At 44.1% G+C, this 22,078-nt stretch overlaps 2 protein-coding genes and 2 non-coding genes across 7 annotated transcripts in view; 2 read left to right on the forward strand and 2 right to left on the reverse strand.

Moving 5' to 3' along the window:
• The window catches only part of LOC6615206 (loricrin), a 73,700-nt gene that overhangs the window by 4,554 nt on the left and 47,068 nt on the right, over positions 1-22,078 (reverse strand). For 3 of the 4 annotated variants that reach the window (XM_032726004.1, XM_032726005.1, XM_032726007.1), the window contains exons 2-3: positions 1,743-1,858; positions 1,153-1,347 (exon numbers count right to left, since the gene is read on the reverse strand). In XM_032726004.1, coding sequence (XP_032581895.1) covers positions 1,153-1,347; positions 1,743-1,812 — 265 coding nt within the window. In that variant the 5' untranslated portion in view covers positions 1,813-1,858. The remainder of the gene's footprint in view (positions 1-1,152; positions 1,348-1,742; positions 1,859-22,078) is intronic. The other variant, XM_032726006.1, reaches the window with a different exon arrangement.
• Positions 7,696-8,225, forward strand: LOC6615207 (trypsin 3A1). Its single transcript, XM_002039581.1, has 2 exons — positions 7,696-7,949; positions 8,012-8,225. The coding sequence occupies exons 1-2, from the start codon at positions 7,696-7,698 to the stop codon at positions 8,223-8,225; spliced, it is 468 nt and encodes a 155-aa protein (XP_002039617.1).
• Trnai-aau lies at positions 20,171-20,244 on the reverse strand. The gene has a single exon. It is a non-coding gene; the product is annotated as a tRNA-Ile (tRNA).
• On the forward strand, positions 20,932-21,004 carry Trnar-ucg. Its single transcript has one exon. It is a non-coding gene; the product is annotated as a tRNA-Arg (tRNA).

Genomic DNA, 22,078 nt, shown 5'->3' on the forward strand with positions numbered 1-22,078 from the left:
TCGGTGGCACGCGGGGAGAAGAGAGCGGGTTTTCTTGTTAGCGCTAGTTTTGAGTATGATCCCAATCCCGCCCAGCCTGCCTCTTCTTAGCCCCCTCTCCGACCAGCACAGAGAAAATATTCTATATAAATGTTAATCTATCAGGCAACAGTCAAACTTCCTTAAAAACTTGATTCTATTATATTAATTCAAGATCTCGTAATTGATGTTAATTTCAAAACGTGGACATTAAGAAATTGGTTTTGCTATTAAAATTATTTTCGTTTCAGCTGCTAGAATGTGTAAGCTTAAAATACAAAAGCAATTATTAGGTTGTAAAGCTTTTTAGTGCTAATAAAGTTGAATTGAATTTGAGATATATGTTATGCGTAGCTTCACAAAATGGGAGTTTTACTGCCACTTGAGTGTGGAAATAGACGTTGCACGGTGCATTTTTTCTCTCTGTACTGTTGCTTCCTAAAACATGCAGAAGTGATCGGCGGAGAGGGGGCGCGGCGGGGGCGGGTGGGTGGTTAGCGGTCGAATATTTGCAAGCCTTGAGCGAATGAGGCGATGAATGAGCGAGCGAGCGAGTGATTGATTGGTTGATTGATTGAGAGTCGAATTGAGTGTTAGATTGATTGAGTCAGCGGAAGAGCTCAGTGTGTTGGTGTGGGTGTTAGATCGCCATACAACATATTACATACAGGTATATAGCATAGATATATATAAATGGAAATGATCACACAACTAAACAAATACTTGGGACCAAACAAAAACCAATCCCAAATAAGTTCGATAATTTGGAATAAAGCTTATAGCCTTGCAGAGTTTCCAGGCTAAGAAAGAGTATGCGAAAACGTAATTATTGGGCAATAGGCCAGTAACGACATATAGTTTTTTATATTTCAGAAAATATTATTTCTTGAATTGCTTTCTCGTCTCTGCGAGGCTATTGTAATCTTCGGCGCCCGAAGTCAGCTCTTGTGCCCCCAGAAATTTGTTGGAATCAACCCGAAATAACTTGTTTTGGGGAACCAAAAAGATGTAGCCGCCAATCGCCGGTCGCCAAACCTCGAAGTTCGAATTACGAAACACGATGCCAATCGCCTGGACAACTCCCCCAGGGAAGCGCACAATGAGTAATCAAGTGGGGGGTTCCAAGCTAAATACCTGACGGATTGGCCGAGGGGGTTGCCAAGTTGGGGTTGCTGTTCAAGGCGGTTGATCCTCCGCCGGAGCGCCGTTTGCAGGTGGGATAGTTGCCGCAATCCTTGCCGTCACGCTGGTTGTAGCTGCACGAGTCGCTGGTGATGACGCACTCCTCGGTGGGCAGGCAGCCAATGTCCCCGCATCCACGGCCGTACTCTTCGCCCGCGGGAAATTCGATTAGGTTCAAGGATTACGGATTACGATTTACGGGTTGCGGATTTCGGATTTCGGGTTGCGGATTGCGGGTTTCAGTGTGTGTTTTGTGGATCACAGTGGGTGGGTCAAAATCATACGGAAAAAAAGAAAATCAAATTATAAGCCTGCTCAAAATCGGGGATATCACATCTGGCTTCAGTATGTCAATGATGGAGGGGCAAGGGTTGATGAAGGCATGAAAGGTTCACCACCGATCCAACGGATCGGTGCTCATTTCAGGAGTACTGATTACACAACACAACAAATGGCCGTGGGGTGGTGGCTTTCCGCGACAGTAGTGGGTGGTACGGTGTCCACGAAAGCCAACCCCCACCCGGAATATTACGTATACGTACTGGAGTAGGCGTCCACGGTGTAGCCGCTGCTGGCGAGGACCGCCAGAGTCAGCAAAGGCAGTGCCAGCATCCTGTTGCTCGCTATCGGTGTCACGCCCTTAGATCAAAACTTGCTGCAAAGTACAAGATGGAAAAATACTTTTTTCAGTTGGCCAACTTTCGCACTAGAGTTAAAACAAGTTTTGAAGGCAGTTTGCTCACAAAAAACACGCATATGCCCGAAGTAACCAATCAAAAGTGCATCACAATCTTGCAGTGCCAGTTGGTATTATGTTTTTATTTCTGTCCTCTATATTATACCCATAAATTTATTGTATATTTATTTACATTTTGAAAACAGGAAACGTGTAATTAAATCAGGCAGTGACTTAGTTTTTCTCTTCTCACAGTAAATTTTACTTATCGTGCTAGCATAAAGATAAGACACTTGCTCCACTTGGTTTTTAAATAATTCCACGTACCACGCAAGCCTTACACTTGCGAAACGCACTGTGGCTAGACAGCTGAGACAGCCGCTCCTGATTATTATTTATATGCTGCAGCACAGCCAGGGGGCCGTACCCTTTTGGCAAGCCAAGTTTATTTATCACATTGACAGCTGGCTCAAGTTCATTGCGGTCCCGATGCGTCACAGGGAGAAATGGGAAAGTTTGGGCAAAGAAATTGCCAAATGCAGATGGAGAGCGACCAAATGGCGTCGCATTTGTTTGGCAGAAAAAATGGATACTCCAGTTCCCACATGCAATCAAACCAGCTGATCTGCTTCCAATCGAAATCCCCGCGGCAAGATTCGAAAATCGCACAAACAAGAAAAAAGTTGGTAGGATATTAAAAAAAAATAAGAAAATATACAAATATATATATACAGCAGAATATTTTCCTGTCAAGCGCGGAAGCTTAGCTATTTGTTCTTTATTTCAAAATATTAAAAATCATTTAACTGCCCAGCGTTTTGAGGAAAATTCCCAAGAAAGCGGGAAATTCCAAGTTTCGTTCGCCGTTTCTGAACTCTTCAAGGGCCTTGAAAACCGTCAACTCATTCCAGTCAGCCCACCTGGCGCAGACACTCCATCACCATCACAGTCTCCCGTGGCTCTTAATCAATTGCCCTCCAGCGAGTAGAAAAAAAAACGGGGAGGTCTCGAATATTTTCCGCGTTGCAATATCAAACAATTTCAAGAACTTTTTCATCATTTTCCCTTCTTGGCCGTCGTCCACTCGCAACATTTCCATATTCAAATTTTACAAATGACTCGGCTACTTATTCGGGGGACACGACCAGAAAATGTTCCTCAGCCGTGGAGAAAATGAATTTACGATTCGTTCGTCTTGATTAATTTCGAATTCCGCTTAAAGATCTGCGTTCTTCGGCATGAAATGGAAATTCTTCGGGAATTACCAAATGAAAAATGAAGATGCATAAATTTCTCTATATGTTGCTGTTTCCCATTTTGCAAAGTGAAAAATAAAATAATCATGAAAAGGAGTAGGCTGCCATAATAAAATGTCGCACTCATACACTTCACTATTAAGCGATTTATGTCGCATTATTTATTTATTTAATTTACTGAAGCAGATTTTGAAAAGAGCTCTTTAAATTACAATATTTAAGCACTCATTTTCCTTTATATAAGCAATTAAAACAATTGAAAATTTAATTTGCTATACTTTTATATACTATATATATATATACTATATATATACTATATATATACTATATATGTTATATACTATACTATTATACTAGTATATTTAATTTCAATAACATGAGTAGATAAGAAGTTTTCCAGCACATAGGGTAGCCTAAGAGCACCACTTCGGTGGTTTAAAACGCTTTCGTCTTTCTTGCCCGCAACTCGACTCGTGTATTGTCCGGCTGGCTGACCGTTTGTCCGTCCGGCTGTCCGTATGTCCGTCTGTCCGTCTGTCCGCTTGTCCGTCCGGCTGTCCCCGTACATTTGTCTGTGCGGGCCACGTCCCGGTCGACGGAAGCCAAAAGTGGAAATGCATGATAAATGACACAAGGTTTGCCTCTCTTTTTTGCCACTGTTATTTTTTGCCTCTTTTTTTTTGCCGCAGCAGCAACAGAAGGTGTGGGGGGGGGAGTGGGGGCGTGGGCGGTCCTTGTACAACAACATGAAGAACGAGAGCGGCAACAACAATTTTCATTTCAAGACACAACACACAAATACAAAACATGGATTCTAGGACATCGAGAAAGTGAGCAAAAAGGGGGCTCGCGGCACGAAAATTGTGAAACGATGACGTCGTAATTGTTTTGTTGCCACATTTTTCTGTTGTAAGCGAAAGAAACCAACTAAAAAAAATCGAAAAACAAAGCCAAAAAGGAGCAACAAACACGGTTAGATACGGCGTGCTGAACTCGAGAAAAATGAAGTAAAAACAGCAGAGCAAACTGTCCGCGAAACGGAAGCGCAAATAAAACAACTGCAAGGGGTGCCCAGCCAAGCGGTCAGTGGCGTCGGAAGGGACCTGTGCATGTGCGGGGCGGGGGTACAGGGGTACAGGGGTCCGGATGGAGTCCACAGAAAGGGGGTGCTTAAACCGCAGGACGCCCCAGTGAGGCAGGCAGGCATGGAAAGTGGTGACTAAAACAAAAACAACAGGCGTAATATTGAACAAACATATTTTTTTTAAGTTTCCTTAGGGAAATGGTACATCAAAAGTAATTGCCAACTTGATTTGTGATAGTAATATATATAATATATAATATTATAATATATAATAATAATGTATAATAATATTGCTTTCATTGTATGGCGAACTTAACTTTACTAATACTTTTGGAGGCAAGAGAAAACGTTTTCAAAATTAATCGTTTCTGGAATCTCCCAGTATTTAAATGAATCTAAGTGATGTACTTAGAAGTAAAGCTGCTACTTCATAAATAAAGTATTAAGTGTTAATTGGAATACTGCAAGTGCACGGCGCTTAAACTATTAAGTTTTCGCCTGGCATTTTTGCAGCAAACTCAACTACGGCAGTGCGGCCAAGTGAAGCTATATATCCGGAACCCGCCCATCTGACCCACCGACAACTGGAAGGAGAACAAGCCACACCAACGAGCACCGCCCGAGGGAAAGCGGAAAAGCGGCGAAGAGATGCGGGCGAGAGGGGGCGGGCGGGCGGCTGAAAGTCGGGAGAAACAGCAGCAGCGCCGCTTCAACGCTTGGGTTCGCAAGGCATAAACCGAAAATTCACACTTGGTTACTTCCTTCATGACTTTGGATATTATTGTGGCTTATGTTAGTGCTGTCACTTGCCCGCCGGCCAGCCACGCCCCCCCCCAACGCCGCCTCCTTAACCCTCCGACGGCCTCGTGATGTATGACTCCATGAAATGCGATATATTCATGTTAAATTATTTTTTTTTTTTGCTACAAAAAAACGAGGAACAGAAAAGTCGAGCAGACGAGGACCCGGAGAAGGCGACATCAGAGAGCGAGAGTCGCTAAACAAGTTTAAAACAACCAAAGTGCAAAGTTTGGCGCCAGTTTTAAATTGCAATTGCAATTGAACAAACAATTAAAACTTTTAAATATTGTGACAGCATTTTCACAGTTAATTGCACAGGCGAACGAGCAGCTGCTGCCTCCGCCGGTTCACCAGTTTGCCAGTTTGCCAGTTTGCCAGCTTGGCAACCCCACAGCTCATTCACTCATTCCCTCATTCATTAGTTCCAATTCATTTCAAAAACTTCTCCCACTGCCCCGGAAAGTCCACAGTTTGGCCAAAAGGCCAAAAGCCTGTCAAAATAGGTGCAAAAAAGCGCTGCTCTCTTTTTATCTGCAGTTCTTGCAGCGGCCAACTGACAAACTGACAACCATTTGTCATTAGCCAGGGGGCGTTGGGGCTAGGGGGCGTGGTCGCGCATGCGACACTACACTGCAACAAACACTGATTGTCGAACTAATATTTTACAATATTTAATTTCAAGTACTTGAACAACTTCAAGACTGTAGAAAATGTATTACAAATGCTTAATAGGCAGTGAAATATTGGCTATATATAAGAGAATAGAAGAATTTTAATTTTAGAAATTGTTTAATTATTTAAGGTCGCACATTTTCTCTGAGTGCAGCTCTAAACACAACGATCTGTCCAGTGAGAGCAACTTTAATTACGAAACGTCGCGGGCTGATTTTTCAAATTTATTTCGGTTCGGCTAGCGAATTTCTGGCTTATTAAATTCCGTCAGCTAAATACAAAAAGTGGAAACGCGCAAAAAAAATCGAGAAATAGGATTGCGAAAATCGTCAAAAAGGTAGCCCATTCCGTCCCGTTCCCGGCAAAAAATGTCAATTTGTGGCCAGAACAGGCTCGGGGCCAGCAGCGTATCACAAAAAGGCAGGCAACGCAAATACAAAAAAAAAACAACAGAGAATGCTATCCGACTATCAGATACCCGTTACTCAGCTAGTGTGAATGCGATATTTCATAATTTTTCTGGGATATCGATAGATGTTGAGGATTAAAATGAGAAAAAAATTAATGCATGTCGACAGAAATTCACAAGAATAATACAATTATGAAAAATTTCAAAAAATGGTTTAAAAGTGGGCGCGTGGCAAGCTTCATACGGACAGACGAACAGACGGACTCGGCTTTTGATCCTAATCCAAGAATATATATACTTTATAAATTCGGAAACGCTTCCTTCTGCCTGTTACATACTTTTCGACGAATCTAGTATACCCTTTTACTCTACGAGTAAAGGGTATAAAAAGGGGAGGAAAGGAGCAAAAAAAAACATACCGGAAGAAGGAAAATCTTTGTAAGGCAGTTAATTAAAAACTTCACATAAAGAGCCTAGGGTAGGCGGGTGTAGACGGCAAGGGGCGTGGCATGTGTGCTAGGAAAAGCGGCGACAAAAGAAAAGCTGCCAAAGAGTTTCCGACTGCAGCCATAATTAAAAAAGTCTGCAGCCGAAATTGAAACCCATATTGAGAGCGGTTCAATGGGGCGTATGCGTGATTTGGGCCTCCGGCGCTTACGCATTCAATTAGGTTACAAATTACTAGCCCCCAACAATCGGGTGATGAATGGGTTCGCATTTCTTGGCTCTGGCACTTTTTTATTTCATTTTTATTTCGCAGCGTGAGAGAAGTGGCATGTGGCATGTGGCGCCTTGCCGGACAAAAGTGCACGGCGAGAAATGGGTCATCGATTTGGCACTGACAGAAAACAGTGACTTCTCTGACTAGCCAATTACCAATTATAAATATGAGTAATGATATAAGTATAGTAGTCTTCAATTTTATTTGGTATTGGTAGCAAAATACGAGTCCAAGCTGTTTGCAGTATTTTTCTCTGTATGTCAGGTGCCATGCCGACACGATGATGATGATTGATTTCGTTAATTTAGTTGAGCAGCTGAGCTCGTGGCGGGCCATGAAAAATGCATGACACTCGGCGATGGAAGGTGTTTGGTTGTGCAGTGAAGCGGTGGGTGGCCACTAACCGAGTTAATCCGATGGCTGAAAGAGGAGGCAGCAGATGTTCCTCGGACTGCTGTCTCCGCATGGCTGTCCATTGAAAGCTGCTGAAAGAGACCACTCGTATGGGTAGTTTTCGGGGGTCAATTGTTAGCGAGCCATTCGCAGACTGAACTATATCAGATTCTGGTGAGGGTTAAGGGTTAAAGCTTTGTTTGCTCGCCTAATCGTGGAATCCTATTCACTTCCAGTTCGCATGCGAATTTAATTGTGGTTTGGTTTAATGTGTGATAGTGTAGAACCTTTCCTGAAAGTCTTCTAATTAGACCATTACAAATTTCTTGTAATTAGGTCGGCTTTTGACTTAGCATATAGCTGGATATATAGCAATACTAATGATGATGAGCGTCATTACTTATTTATAATTTATTCTATATATATACAGCTGAAAATGAATTTTAGCAAGCAAAACTTAACAGGAAATTAACCCATTAAGTCATGTGGACCGCATTGTGGACTCTTTTGCTACTGCTTCTATGTGGTGTCCAGGGAATACTGGGACAGGACGTAGCCCAAAACCAGAGTGCATCCGCGATAGAGCCCCGAATCGTGGGCGGAATCAGGGCGAAGCTGGGTCAATTTCCGCACCAGATTTCCCTGCGTCTCCGTGGAGAACACTACTGCGGTGGAGTCATAATCTCTGCCAGCCACGTAATCACCGCTGGCCACTGTGTGAAGCACGGGAACGATGTGTGAGTACTATCGGAACCTTTTGGTTCGACACTGCAAGATATATCTGCTATATCTGCCTTAGAGTTCCGGCAGATCTATGGTCGATCCAGACGGGCAGTCTGCTCCTCTCGAGCGGCGGGGTGAGGATTCCGGTGGCCGAAGTTATCATGCATCCCAACTATGCCACTGGTGGACACAACGTTAGGACTATTAATATACCTATAATACGTCTTAAAGTGATTTTCTCAGGAACATCACCTTGTTGGGCAAAAATGGAAAATGAGCAATTTCGTTAATTCTGTATAAAAATCGATTGGTATTGGTACATCACCAATAATTATCTTGTTGGCAAAGTACTTGAAAATTGAGGCCCGTCAAAATTTGACAATACTATAAATCGAGCCAATGACTTCGGGTCTCTTGGAACCACTTTTGGGTGCTTAGACTTCCAAACAGACTTAGACTTAGACTTTTCGCAAACAAACCATGGCTGATTGCCGGCCCAAAAGAGTTGTCGCGCGACATAATGAATCGGGGGGCCGAAAGTTTTGGGGCCAGCGGCTCACGACATCCATCGGATTGGATTGCCACGCCAACTATCCGCGCTTTATTTTTCGATCAACTTGAGGAAACTTTGGAGGACTCTTCAGTCGCTCGCGCTCCATCGACTGGCAATGAGTGGGCTTTGGATTCGATTGGGGAAACTATCAAGTGGGCGGGGCAGCTCTCAGTGTTCAGTCTTGTAGCTCGCTCGCTTAATCCTCGAGTGCCCAAGGGGCCACAATGGGTATGAAATGGCAGTGGGTGTGGCGGTGAAGCTGGGGCGGAAATGAATGTTATTTATTTATGTCGCTGAAACGTGGTTGTTGGCCCTGTTATTTGTTGTACTTATTAGCAGTACATAAGGATAACTATCAGCCGGCGGCGGGTGCACTTTTACCCGGCAAAGTTTCCCTGGTAATAAAGTTTGCCCCAGCTCCAGCTTTAGCTCCAGCTTCAGAGTCAGCTTCAGTCATGTAAATTTCCCTTTTAGCAATAAAATGCACAGTAACTGGATCCGCTTCTCTGTTTTGTAATCATTTCATTTCTTAGTCAAAGCAGTCAAGACGGAAGTTATTATTTGCTAGGCAACTGCATAACTGCTAAAAGTACAGACACGCAAAAAAAACGCAAAACGCTGAAAAGGAATGGCGAGGACCAAAGGCAAACGACGTGCCGAGGGACGAGGAATGAAAACAATTCCTGAGCCGGCGACGCGTTGTAAACGAAGGCAGCAAACAAAGTTTAAATTGCAGTTGGGCGAGAGTTTTAAATTATGTGACCAGCTCTCCTGGAGCGGCATCTTCAGCATTCTTTTCCCGGCTAATTGCTGTCTCTGGAAAGTGCCCTCACCCACCCCTGTCCTCATCCCAGCACTCGAGGCGCTTCAGCAGCCGCATTGCGTATACGCCGCGTGCATCGATGAAGTGCCGGTTGTGAAGTGTTTGGCTGGCTGTGAAGCGGCCAAATCCGGTGAGTAGCAGACTCGACTGGCCTGTGTTAAATGGAAAATCCAGAAGCCCCAAAGATCCCACTGGGCTGAGACAGATGAGCTGGAAATGGAGCTCCAGTTGTCATACTCCGATGGAGTAACTCCTCGAGGCTCGGCACTCGAAAACGGCACACTGTCGCAAAAAGATAATCCCAGATTCTAGGCATAGACGAGTAGGCCAAAGGAAGGGATCTATTTAACCAATTAATTATCAGTACGTTGTACTTCCCCTCAAATAGTTACTTTTATATGTTTAAGTTAAGTTCTAGAGCAATTCTCAAGAAGAACATATTACGTTTAATATTTTGTAAGACTGCAACAAAAGGAAGTCTTGAGCCCGTCTCCTTGACCGATGAGCTACGCAAGTCCTGTGACTTTTCAAATGTTTTCTGATCGATTTGCCAACTTTCGAACGTTTTTTCCCTGAGTGCCCGCCGCTCCCTGCCGGTTATCCTGGCTATGCTGGTTATCCGGACTGTGGTGTTTTCTGGGGGTGTGTTTATTGAACACTGAACCCGGGGATCTCCGGATCCTTTTACCCGGCCAACAAGTTGCCGCTGTAATCCACTTAAGTCGTTGCCATAGCTGCCAATGCTGCCGATGTTGCTGCCTTTGCTGTTGCTGTTGTGCATCGGCATTCCAGATGCTGGGACGCCGACTCTTTTGTGCTCCGGAAGGGCGGTGAAAGGGGCGTGGCATTGCGATTTGCATAATGCCAGAGGGAGGGGGGAAGGGGTGGGGAGGGGCGATGTGCACAAAAGCGGAGAACTACGAGCACTTGAGTGCCGGAGAAAGGCCGAAGGAGCAGGGATAAAGGGCCAAAGATGCGGGACAATGGGCAATGGCCTACGGCACGACTCCCTATTAACCCCTTGGCCCCTTGCTGGCATTTTATGGCATTTTATTTACTAATAAAGTCCTTATAAAGTCAATGCCAAGGACCCCGCAACAAATCCGGGCCATAAATCATGCAGACGCCACTCCATTTCCCATTCTCCATTCTGATCATGAACTCATTTCTGTGCGTAATTGAAATCCTTTGACAGTCTCAAGCTGATTTAATTTATCGCCGCAATTTCCAATTTAATTGAAACTGAAAATTGAAATCGGAAATATTTATGCCCACCCCCATATTTCGCCCACAGTCGCGTTCAAAATTTAATCAAGCGCCAAAATGCGAGCCAAAACTAAACAAAGTGCCAGTCAAAGGGAGCTCATACACCCGTCCACACATACAAGAGCACATATGTATATGTACATATGTATGTGTATTTGATATGTGCATCATACGCGTATGTATGCACACATAGGTACATGAATGGCTGGCACGAGTGTGCGTGCGTATTAGCCAGGGTAGCAGCAAAATTAATTAAGTTGAGAAAATGTCAACGCTGCTGCTTTTTGGCTTGACAACGCTTCCAACCAACCACCGCCGTCCCTCCTAAATATGTATTTCCCCACACCTTTGTGCCTTTGTACACACTGAACAATGGAGCATATATCCCCGCCGATCTCTTCCAGCTTCCAAGCTAGACTGCATTAATTCCCATAACGAATTCCGCCGGCATCAGAAAGCTAATAATCTTTATTGTTGGATCCGCACCTTATGTGGTCTTATTTCTTCAATACCAATACTAGTTGCTTAGGTAGATAGATTTCAATATTTGTGGCAATTTCTATCTGAATAAGTTTCAAGCCAGTTTCTTTCCGTTTGCCACCAAATGGCATATATTTTATAACTATTTAATATATTTAAATTTCAGTTGTTACTACTGTTACTTTTATAAAAGCTACCTTGCTGGATGATTTTCATACGATTTTTGGGCAAACAGGCCCGCACATATGGTCATTGAAATATGTCCCGAATAAATAATGACTTTCCAGGGTGAGTCTGGTTACTTAAAGGGTATTCCCCGATTCATTTCCTTCCACCGTCGTCTCCGCATCAAATTGACTTTTCGTTTTGCTTGTTCCCATTTTCCGTTTTGTCGCAGCCATTTTGTGAAGCTGGCTGCATTTTGGCCACGTGTGTGTTTGTGTATGTGTATTCCTCCTCTTCTTCCTCTTATCCTGTATCCTTTCTCCTTTCTCCTTTTTAATATTTTTGCTTTTGTTAAGTTTCCCGCACAGAATCGTGTGTGCACACACATATTCCCACACCTGGTGTTTTAATAACGCGTCGTTGCAAAAATTTGCGGTTTGAATAGCTGCTAACTTTATTTTATGATAAGTTTATAATGCCCATGCCCCGCCCTCTTGCACACATGCACAAATGTGTATATAAATGTGTAGAAATACACACATATAGTTGTGTGCGAATGGGAATTGCAGCTGCGGCACACAAAGCGAAAAATCAAATCGTAAAGCCAAAGTCCCTGTGGCAGCATCCTCGCTTCTGAAATTTGTTAAAATTGCACTAAAATGCAGCTCCCGCAGCGGCGAAGGAAATTGCATTAGAAATTTTTGTTTGCCCACACGGCGTATGAGTGACGCAGTGGCAGTAGCGCCCTTGCCTCAACTTTCTAATTTTCCTTCACTTTCCTCCCGCTTTTTTCCCAGCTTTTCCAAACTTCTCTCGATTTTTGTGAGCAGGGATACGTCGCTTTCGACTACACAAACAGCAAGTGAAAATTTTCAATTTCCTATGCAAAACTGCCTCACAGCTCGATAGTCACGCACACGAAGGCGGAAGAAAACGTGGCCAAGAAATTTGTGAACGGCTGGTGGGGGGACCTTAGGGTCTTGGGGAAATGATGATGTCGCTCACGGACATGCCCCTGGAACTGATTTTGTTTGCCCGATAGGCGACAAAAAGTCAAATTGTGGCAGCCAATTAACAGCAGCCATCCCCCAGGCACGGGTAAGGGTTAAGGCGGAAGGAGGCCTGCGGAGGGTGGCCAAGAAAAGAACGCCACCAACAAGTCAAACAGAAACGAGCAAAGTGTGCAAAGGGTCCGTGGCGGTGCTGGAGGTGGATGCTAGACTCAGGATCGGGACGCAAGGGTTAAGGCCCGAAGACAGTGACACGAGACAGGGAAAAGTCTGACAAAAATCTGGAGTAACCATTTGGGAATATTGGGATACATTAAAAACAAAACTAAATTTCGTTTTATCTCAAAGTTTTATATGTTAAACGTTTGTAAACTTACGCTCTCAAAATTCGGTCACTTTAAACAATTGATTAGTGTAGTTCAGGATTTCAGGATAAGCTTACCTAAAAATATACAAAAATATATATTTTAATTGAAATTGAATCTATAGAATATTTGTATGATTATTCAAAATAATTTATAATAATTTATTATAGATTTAACGACATAAAGTAAAGAACAAGAAAAGGTCAGTGGGTAATGCTGTGGAAAAAATCAAAGGGATAGCTTTAGCAAATGGTGTTCTAAGCGATTTTCAAATGATTTCCCCAACTCCCACCGCAGTTGGAACCACTGCTCCTCAAGACGTGCGTTTGTTTTTGTGTGATATGGACGTGCCTCGGTCCAAGTCTTTCGTCATGGCGAGATGAGCTCGTTTATAAAGTTGACAAAAGGCGTTCCCCAGTTCCGATAATCATCTGACAGTTTTTGCGCTATCAGCGACAAGGCACACAGAGCGCGGGAGAGCGAGATGGCAGAGGGCAAACAGAAAGAGACGGGGCTGGGGGTTGAGACAGAGACGGAGACAAGTCCATGTGAGAGAGCTGCCTTCCTGTTCAACACTTTTGCTTTTGTCAGCATTGCGGCGGGCAAGATACAAAATTTCCCATTGCCAAAGATGACGGAGGAAAAATTCCTCGCAAATAAATAAGGGGGATATGAAAATAGGAAAGGCGGATGGGAAACGGAAATGGAGGAGAAGTAGTTTGTTTTTCCCCTAGGGTACGGTGACCCGCTAATGAGCCGCCAAAGTATAAAAAATGCGACAAGGGTCGTACGCCGACCATCCGTAGCCAAGCGAACTTAGCCCGCCACGCCCCCTTTTCTAGGGAAATGGGCGCAAGGCCAGGCCAGCAACAAAGGCAAGAAGAAGCAGCAGCGGCAGCGAAAAACTATTCCCGCAGCTCATTAAAAACCCAAAGGGTTAAAAAGAGAGGGGAGGCGTCACAATGCAGTATGCAAAACAAGGCAAACAACAACAATAAGCGTCGGAGCCGGAGAAATTGAAACTAGGCTGCCGCAAAAAGGGACGGACATAGGGGTGTGCGAGCGAGCAGGGGCTAGTGGAGAAAGTGAGCAAAGTTAAACAATTGAAATTGAAATTAGTTGGTGAGCGTAAAATTAGTTGGGCGCCAATTAAAGGAAAGTCTCGTGAATAACTGCCGGTAAATAAGAAAATTCCGCAGAGGCCGTAAATAGAGTAACACATTGGAGCATTCTAAACGCGCGAATTATTTCCTAAAGTGCATTTTTCGTACTTTGAAAATCCTCAAGAATCCATGTGGATGTACAGATTAGCGATGAAATCGCATTTATTATTTTTGTCTATTATATCTACAGAAATTATTATTTGAAAACAGAGTTTTAAAATAATTCAATGTACCACTTCGTTTGCATAAAATTATGTTTTCGGTGAATTAAAAGCCAACCCACCCATGATGGCCTATAGAAAAGCGACTCTTTGCTCAACATTTCTTCGTTATTAAATGGATTTCTTCGCTGACTCGAAATTGTATGCATACGTGCTCCATTTGCACATATTTCTTAATGGGTCAGCGCCCCGCGGAGTCCACTCCCCGCCCATATAATGTCCTGCCGGTGACAGTTGTCAAGGGGCTGCCTGATTAAGAACTTAGTTAAATAGAAATCCGCAAAAAAGAGAGAAATAACAACAGCAAATTCAAATGGAAGCGGAGCAAAGAGCAAAGAATTTAATTTGCACAAAATGGCACACACAGAGACAAAACAAATATATGTATAAATATGTTGGGGGGAAGGATGGGGAAAGTGTCCTTAAAAAGAGCAGCGAATTTCGCCTTGTGAGCTTGGCATCATATATCTTTCAGTCAACAGCAGGCAGTCCACAGTTGGTTTGTCACACAAAAGGACAGCTCCTGCCCGCCCCAAAAACTTGGAGAAACCCCCGCCCGCGTCGGAATCCGTCGTCGTCCTGCGACAGCGTTGCAATTAAATGAAGGCAACGCACAAAAGTATGCAATGCAAATGGTGCACACTGCGAGACGGGCTAAAAATCGAGCAGAGGGGAGAGTTCAATTTGAGCAGGGAGCACAGGATGCGGACGCGACAGGATGTTCCTGATTTATCTGCGAGACTCAAACCTCCTTTTCAAGGCCTATCAATAAGCGCTACAGTTTCAAAGGTTTTGCCAACTTAGATTCGTTGATTTTGTTTTTATTTAGCATAAAACTGAAATTCATCACCCAAGGCACTTATAACTATAAATATTTAAAAAAAAGGCTTTTCCAAAGCTTCAAGTGGGGGTTTTATGCCTCGAGTGGTTTTCAGCCGCCAGACAAACGGAATAAATATGAAATATTTTTATGGCTCACCTTCAAGGCCATAAAAGAGTTTCAAAACCCAAGATTTTAGGAACAGCCCCGCCAGAGGGAGAAACACGACTAAGGACCGAGGATCCGGGAGAGAGAGCGAGAGAAACCTGCCAGTTAGAGTGAGTGGGACGCACACGTGCAGACATAAAAGCGGCCATACCTGAGCTACGTGCACTCAACACCTGCCCAAAGACCCTTCAATCCGGCAGCTTCGCCCCTCTGAAGTCGCTCTGCCGACGCCCCTGCTGCATACCATCCCCCACCCACCCCTCGAACTGGCGAGTGTGTGGCAATTGCAATTGAAAGTGATAATTTCATTGCATCATGCACAAAGGGAGGAGCACGAGGCCCGGAAACGGAGACGCAGGACGAAGGATCCGCCCGCATTCGTATTCGCACTCACTCCCCCCCCCCTTCCGATTCACCCCCATTCCACTGTTATCGGGGCACGTCCATGGCCAGTTACACACACACACACAAACATTGGAACTTAAGGGAGTGCTTACATATATTTCTGTACGCTAACACTGGCAGAAAAGTTTCGGATATCGCGATATTAAACACCAATTTCTGGATTTATAAATATTTTTCAACAATTTTAACTTTTGAAGCAATTTGCAGTTCTTGATGATGGTGCTACTGGGCCAATGTTTTGATCCTCTCTTGGGCGGTGAGTAAATATAAACTATGGTTCCCCCTTATATATATTTACATACCGCACTCTACGAAATTAATAGAATTAGAAATTTCCTTCCACACGTTGCAAGGAATTTTCATTTTTTTTAGTGTACACGACGGGCATGACAGTTGTACACAAATCAGGTTAAACACACGACAAGGAGTGCGGGGGGTGGTGGGGCGTGGATTGAAGGGAAATGCAAACCAAAGCCAAACCAATTGGGTCATAATTGCTTTACGGGCGCCAAATGCAAATGAGTCGTAAGCAGAAGGACGCAGGAGCGAGGCATCTGGATCAGGACAAGATTGGGGTGGCGTTTGGAAACCGAACAAGAGCTAGTGGTTGGGCGACTTTGTCACGCTCCATGTGGAACGATTTTCGAGGGGATGGCTGCGGAACCTGCAGGACCTGTCGATTTGTATTCAGAGGCATTCAGACCTATCGAACTGTGGATCGGGGATGATGGAGGCCACACAAATCTAATAATCAATTGGCATAAGCACTGAGCCATTATCCAAGTGCAGTGTCTCAAGTTGGCGTACGAATGGAAAACGAATTCCATAAGTATACTTGGAAAACAGTAGCGTACAAAGATTGGCCAGGGAAATTTTATATTTACGATTTTTGATATGAAAGGGTTTTCCTTGGTTGCAAAATAAATAAGGATTTCCCAAAATGTACGAAATGAATGTTCGGGAAATACATTTCAATACAAGATAGAGAATAACATGAGGGATAACCATGGTCGCATTGATTTCCTCTCATTTTCCAGTGCAATACTTGATATGTTAACCGCACTCGTCATTAGTCCATCTGCGTTATTCATTCAAATCATTCATTCAGCGAGTGCAAATATTTGCCAGCTTTTCTGGCAGGGGAATGGCAGGAACGGAACGGAAGAAGAAAAACAAGGTGAACGGAAACAAATCAAAAAGGAAACAAGTAAAACTGATTGCGGCTCCTGTGGCGTCGTCATCGTTAATTTGTTATTTGATGCGCGCTCTAAGCACACATAACCGGAGTCCCAGCGCTTAAGTCCCGACCACACTAAGACCCAAGCCCCCCGAAAGCCACCCTCCCTCCGCAGCCACTGGGGCACACTCAGTCATTCGCTGGAGCCAGTGACGAAGGATGCAGAGAGAAGGACGAAGCACGCAGGACGCAGGACGCAGGGCGACGACAAACGTCAACGACGCACTTAATGAGCCCCGTGCGGCCATGTTAATCCATCCCGGACTGAACGAAGTGCACTGCCAGAAATCGGGAATGCTTCACGGTAGTTCTCCCCCTTAATGGCTTAAAGAAAATGAATGCTGAGCATATTAATAGTACTTTTTGTAATTGTAAAATATAAATTTAAAATTTCATCAGATCAATCGTTTGAATGCAACGGAAATATTACTTTAGATAAAATATAGTTGATTTTAACAGAATACTTTTCTGACTGCATCGACTCCGGACTATGGACTCCGCACTACGGACCAACGGACCCGGCTTCAGGCGTCGTCATTCAACCCGATTTCCCCCCACCCACTCACACCACCCAATCAACCAACCACCCAACCACCCGACCGTCAACCACCGCCCACCGGAAAAACCCCATCGCATTTGTTTCGTTAGCGCATACGAATGCATTTTTGTGTTTTAATTGCCCCCCGGATCTGGAAAATCCCAGGGCGAATTTAGCAGCAGCTTTTTTCACATTTTTTACGCTCACTTATCGGAGGACAGGGATGGGAATGGAGATGGAGATGGGAATGGGGTGGTGCAGTTCGTGCAGTTGGTGGTCGTGCATGGTGTTTGGTGGGTCAGAAATGGAGTCGTATAAATCAAGAAGCTGACGAGGCGTCAATGGCAGGCGGCGACGTTCAGTCCAGTCGCCACTTCATAGCCGCTGCCTGCTTTTCTTTCATTTTCTTCAGCCCGCCAGCTAAGCACCACCCACCTCGACTAACACCACCTCGACCAACCACCAATCACCACCCACCATGCACCACTCATTCATCTGCAGCCACATTCACCATTCCTGTTTACACTTGCAATAACTTAACGACGGGGAAAACTCGCCAAAGAAAATTATAAATTAATAAGGGGGAAAATTCCGTTTGCACGGACTTGGTCACAATTGAGCACTTCTCTGTTACGTTAATAAGTCCGAGGGAACTTGAGGACCCATCAAAAATGTAACAAAAAAGCCATTTCCTTAATTTGGAAATAGTTTCTTCAAGCAAGAAGCTGAAAAGGGAAAGCAAGCTACATTAAGCAGAACAATCCAATAAAAAAAAACAATACTTTATAGAATTAATTAAAGCATTTTTGTAATTATATTGAATCCAAACTTATCAATTAACGATACAGAACTAGGCAAGTTGTGGCCTGTATGAAGTATGAATTTGAATGCAGAAAGTTTTATAGATAATTGGGTTGTTTCTTCTTGATGGGCGTGGAAAAGTCTAGTCCAGTGAACGAAGAGTGTGTGATGAGGAAAATGGAAAATGGAAATACGGACAAATGGACAAATGGAACCATCCCGACCAGACCAACGATAACGGCAGTAACAGTGGGCTAAAACTGGCCACTGGCCAGTGTCTATGGGCCATCAGACATCAGACACCGGGCATCAGACATCGGACATTGGGTCCAATGGGGACTAAGAACCAGGGAGCAGAGACCAGAAACTAGAGACTAGAGACCAGAGACCAGAGACCAGAGACCAGAGACCAGCGTCCAGGGGCCGTGTCCACGTTGTCGTCATGGCCCTGTTAGATCGCTCTTTGGGCTAAAATAAATTACCATAATTTAAGCGTAATTCAGTGCCAGTGGCAGCAAAAACTGTGGACCGTTTGGCGGGGGCCGGTCCTTTCAACTGAAACGGGATCTGGAGTTATGGGTGGGCGGCCGACTTTGTCGTTATGTCGTCTTCTTGGCTAAGTGGACATGAAACATGCACGACCGGCCATGATTTGTTAGTGGCCATAAGTGTGTGTGCGACACTTACGGCCCGCCATATATTGTTTTTCTCATTTTTTTAGTGCTCTGAAAGGGGCATATGCAATTGGTCGATTGATTTATGCAGTATACATGTATGAACAAAAATGATTTCTTAAAAACATTGCAACTTTGGACTGGTTCAATGCGTATGCGTCTTTATAAGACGTTTAAAATACGAATTTATTAATTAATCTCACAAAAACAAAAAATTAAGAATTATATAGAATTTCTTAAAAGCTCTGCAAATAATTACTAATCAGATGAAAAAAATCCTCAGTGACACATTTTCCCAAATAATGTTATATTAAGAAATATTTATCTTTTACTTAAAAGTACCTTTTAAGTTTAGTTTATAAACGTTGTTTAAACCTCATGAAATACCTTTCAGCACACTGGTCAGACTTGATTATTATCTCAAGTAATAGAATATATGGAAAGCAATGCTGTGTCACACGAGAATTAATTCACAGCCATAAAGATTCGTATCAGAAAAGAACTGGCCATATATTAGGGCATTTTCTGGTCGTTTATGGGAAAATCCCCATGGGATTGCAGCCACGACAAATGTCCGAGCGTGTTTCAGTTAAGCTTTTTGATATACTGCCCCCTACCCAAACAGTCTTTTGAGGTTCTCAAACGTTTACGGCTGCCATTTTTTGCTTTTGCGAAAAACATAGGACCAGCAGACCAGATCCAGCCAGACAGCGTGGTGTGGGGCCTTGAGAATTGGGAGGTGGAGTTTCCAGGACGAGTACAAGGCTAATAAAGTTCAATAGCCAAGGCGACGCCTGCTAAATGTGCGCACAGCTCATTTGATGCACATTATCGTGGGGTTCGGTTCGGTTTGCTTTTTCCCAACGACTTTTCATTTTGAATGCTTGCCAAAAGGGGGCAAAAAACGAAAGAGCTAAAGGGGTCGGCGGGGAAATGAAAACATTTACAGGGCAGAGTACCCACTGACCTGTCCCCTCTCTATGGTCCAAAGAAAATATGCTCATGTTGTTTTCGAGCGCCGGCAATGGCGCCTCCTGCAAATTGGTAGCCATGAATCGAGCCGAATGAATTGAAGGGAATTGCTGGGAATCGAAGGGTTTCGTACACAGGAGGTACGTGGGGGCTTCAGTGGGCAAGTGGCATTGAATGGAGGGAAATGGCATGAAATCGACTACGAAACGAATTGAATCAAATGAAATGTAGCCAAATGAAAGAAAAGCGAATGAATAAAGTACCAAACGGAAGATGCCTCTGGCCCGGCCAATCAATCCGATGACGAGGCTGCTGACTATATTATGATGGTGATGTGATGCTGATGCTAATGAGGCCCCCCTGATGAATTCGACTGTTCTCAATGCATTGTGCTTGGAATTGAATACATTGTGATCTGATTGGCATCAACATAATTGGGTAGTCGGTAAAATTAATTTCTTATTCCACAGTTTATAGGGTTAAGCAATACAAATTGCAGGAATTTGTTACTAAAGAATACAGCAAAAAAGAATTAATTAAAGAAAATATTAACTTCCTTAAAAAAAAGTATTTGTGGCCCATGAGGGGATCGAACCCGCGACCTTCGCGTTATTAGCACGACGCTCTAACCAACTGAGCTAATGGGCCGTTGATCCCGTTTGCGAGAAATCGCAATGAGACGCGACGGAGCGTACGAGCCTAAAAATAGAACGCGGATCGCCGAGAGGCGAATTCTTAAAGCTTTGAGATTTGCAGTAATGACGTGGCACGGAAGCCCAACTCCCCTCTGAAAGAACGAGTGGGAATACGAAGCCGGAAATATTCTCTCCTATTCAGCTCGCTGCAGAGACAAAAGCAACAAACTCATAATAATAACACAAGAGTTTTCAAGTCATTTTGCACATTTCCTTGACATTTCATTTTTTTATTCCCACTTTCCGCCGTCTAGTTATTCTTTCATTTTTTGCCCAGCTCTTTAGTTTTTTCACACTCATTTCTTGCGTATGAAACGTGTTCTATTGTCGGTATTTGTGCTCATGAGCCAGGAAGAGGAAGCAGCTGCACCTTATTGTCCGTCCGTCAGTTCGTCACTCCGGCACCGGCATCCCCCATTTACCCATTCCGCCGTTCACCCATTCCGGCATTTCGTCAGTTGTTCATTAGAGCGTTGCTTAATTAGCGCCTCGCTTTGTTTTCGCACATACCATTCTCCCTCTCTTTCTTATTCGCATTCTAGTTCGCCCTCTCTCTTTCTAAATCCGCTCATGCTGTCTCACTCCCACACTCGTTCCCCACGATTGGCTTATTCACATCTTAATCCGCTTGAAAACAAGCGACCGTGTGGCCTAATGGATAAGGCGTCGGACTTCGGATCCGAAGATTGCAGGTTCGAGTCCTGTCACGGTCGGTAATGTTATACTTTTTATTATTTATTATTTCATTTTAGGATCAAATCAGTCATATATTTTCTAACAGATTGGCACATGTAAATTCGCAAAATATGGCAAAAAATTTTGTTTTTGTGCCACAGATTAACTGTCAGTCAGTAGTGCTTGAAGGACAAAACAAGTCTAGGTCCTAGCCTAGATATGCATAGAAATGCACCACAATGACGAGCAAACAAACATGATTCAGGATCTTTATCCAACTAACGAAACCTAAATAGACAACGAAAATAATAGCTTAAAGTAGCTGTATACCAAGTTTCATATCTGTATCACCAATACCACCCCAGCTGGTGCAGCACCACCAACTAAAAGCACTGGAATCCACTACAATGGCGGCATTTAATAGCAGCCCGGTGCACTTTTATTGGAGTTTCCACTCCAAGTGCCGGCGATCCGATCGGATCGGGCATCAATTTCGTGCTGTGCCTGACAGCGGCTGTCGCTTATAAATTGCAGATTCCACAAAAACAGCAAGAACAACAAGGGCCATGGGCCATGGGCCATGGCCACTGTGGCAACAACGGCGACAAGCGCCCTGACATTTAACATCCGGTTGAAATTGTTCAACGCATTTCCGGTGCTCTCTGACCCCCGTCCGTTCCCGGCTCCGTAACAGCCAGGCAACAGCCCGTTCTGTGCCACCCAATATCGGGCATCCCAGAAGACGGGACGTTGGGTCCTCGACCAGCAATTAAACGCTTATCGAGAAGTTGGCCGAAGAGGAGAAGGAGGCCGGCCAGCGCAGAGGCAGGGCGGAAAACAGACGACAATGAGCTTGCATATAATTGAGGTTATGGCCGACTCCGACCACCTTTGGCCCGAACTTTTCCGGCTGAAAAGCAGAAAAACAGTTTTCGCTCTCCACTCCGCCTGCAAAAAGTTTCTCCGGCAGAGCAGAGCACACACACAGCATAAGTTGAAATGTGTCCACCGGCTGCAAGTGAATACCTGGGTGGTTTTACGTACCATATCTGTGCACACCTAAAAACAGAAACATATACATATACATATACTCGTACTCGCATATGAGGCAA

The sequence above is a fragment of the Drosophila sechellia genome, chromosome X (assembly GCF_004382195.2).
Source record: "Drosophila sechellia strain sech25 chromosome X, ASM438219v1, whole genome shotgun sequence".
NCBI classification, from domain to species: Eukaryota; Metazoa; Arthropoda; class Insecta; order Diptera; family Drosophilidae; genus Drosophila; species Drosophila sechellia.

Bases quoted from the DNA above. Each gene is read 5' to 3' on its own strand.
- LOC6615207 (XM_002039581.1), top strand. From the start codon at position 7,696: ATGTGGACCGCATTGTGGACTCTTTTGCTACTGCTTCTATGTGGTGTC. The intron at 7,950-8,011 runs GTGAGTACTATC...TATCTGCCTTAG, and splicing joins GTGAAGCACGGGAACGATGT to AGTTCCGGCAGATCTATGGT.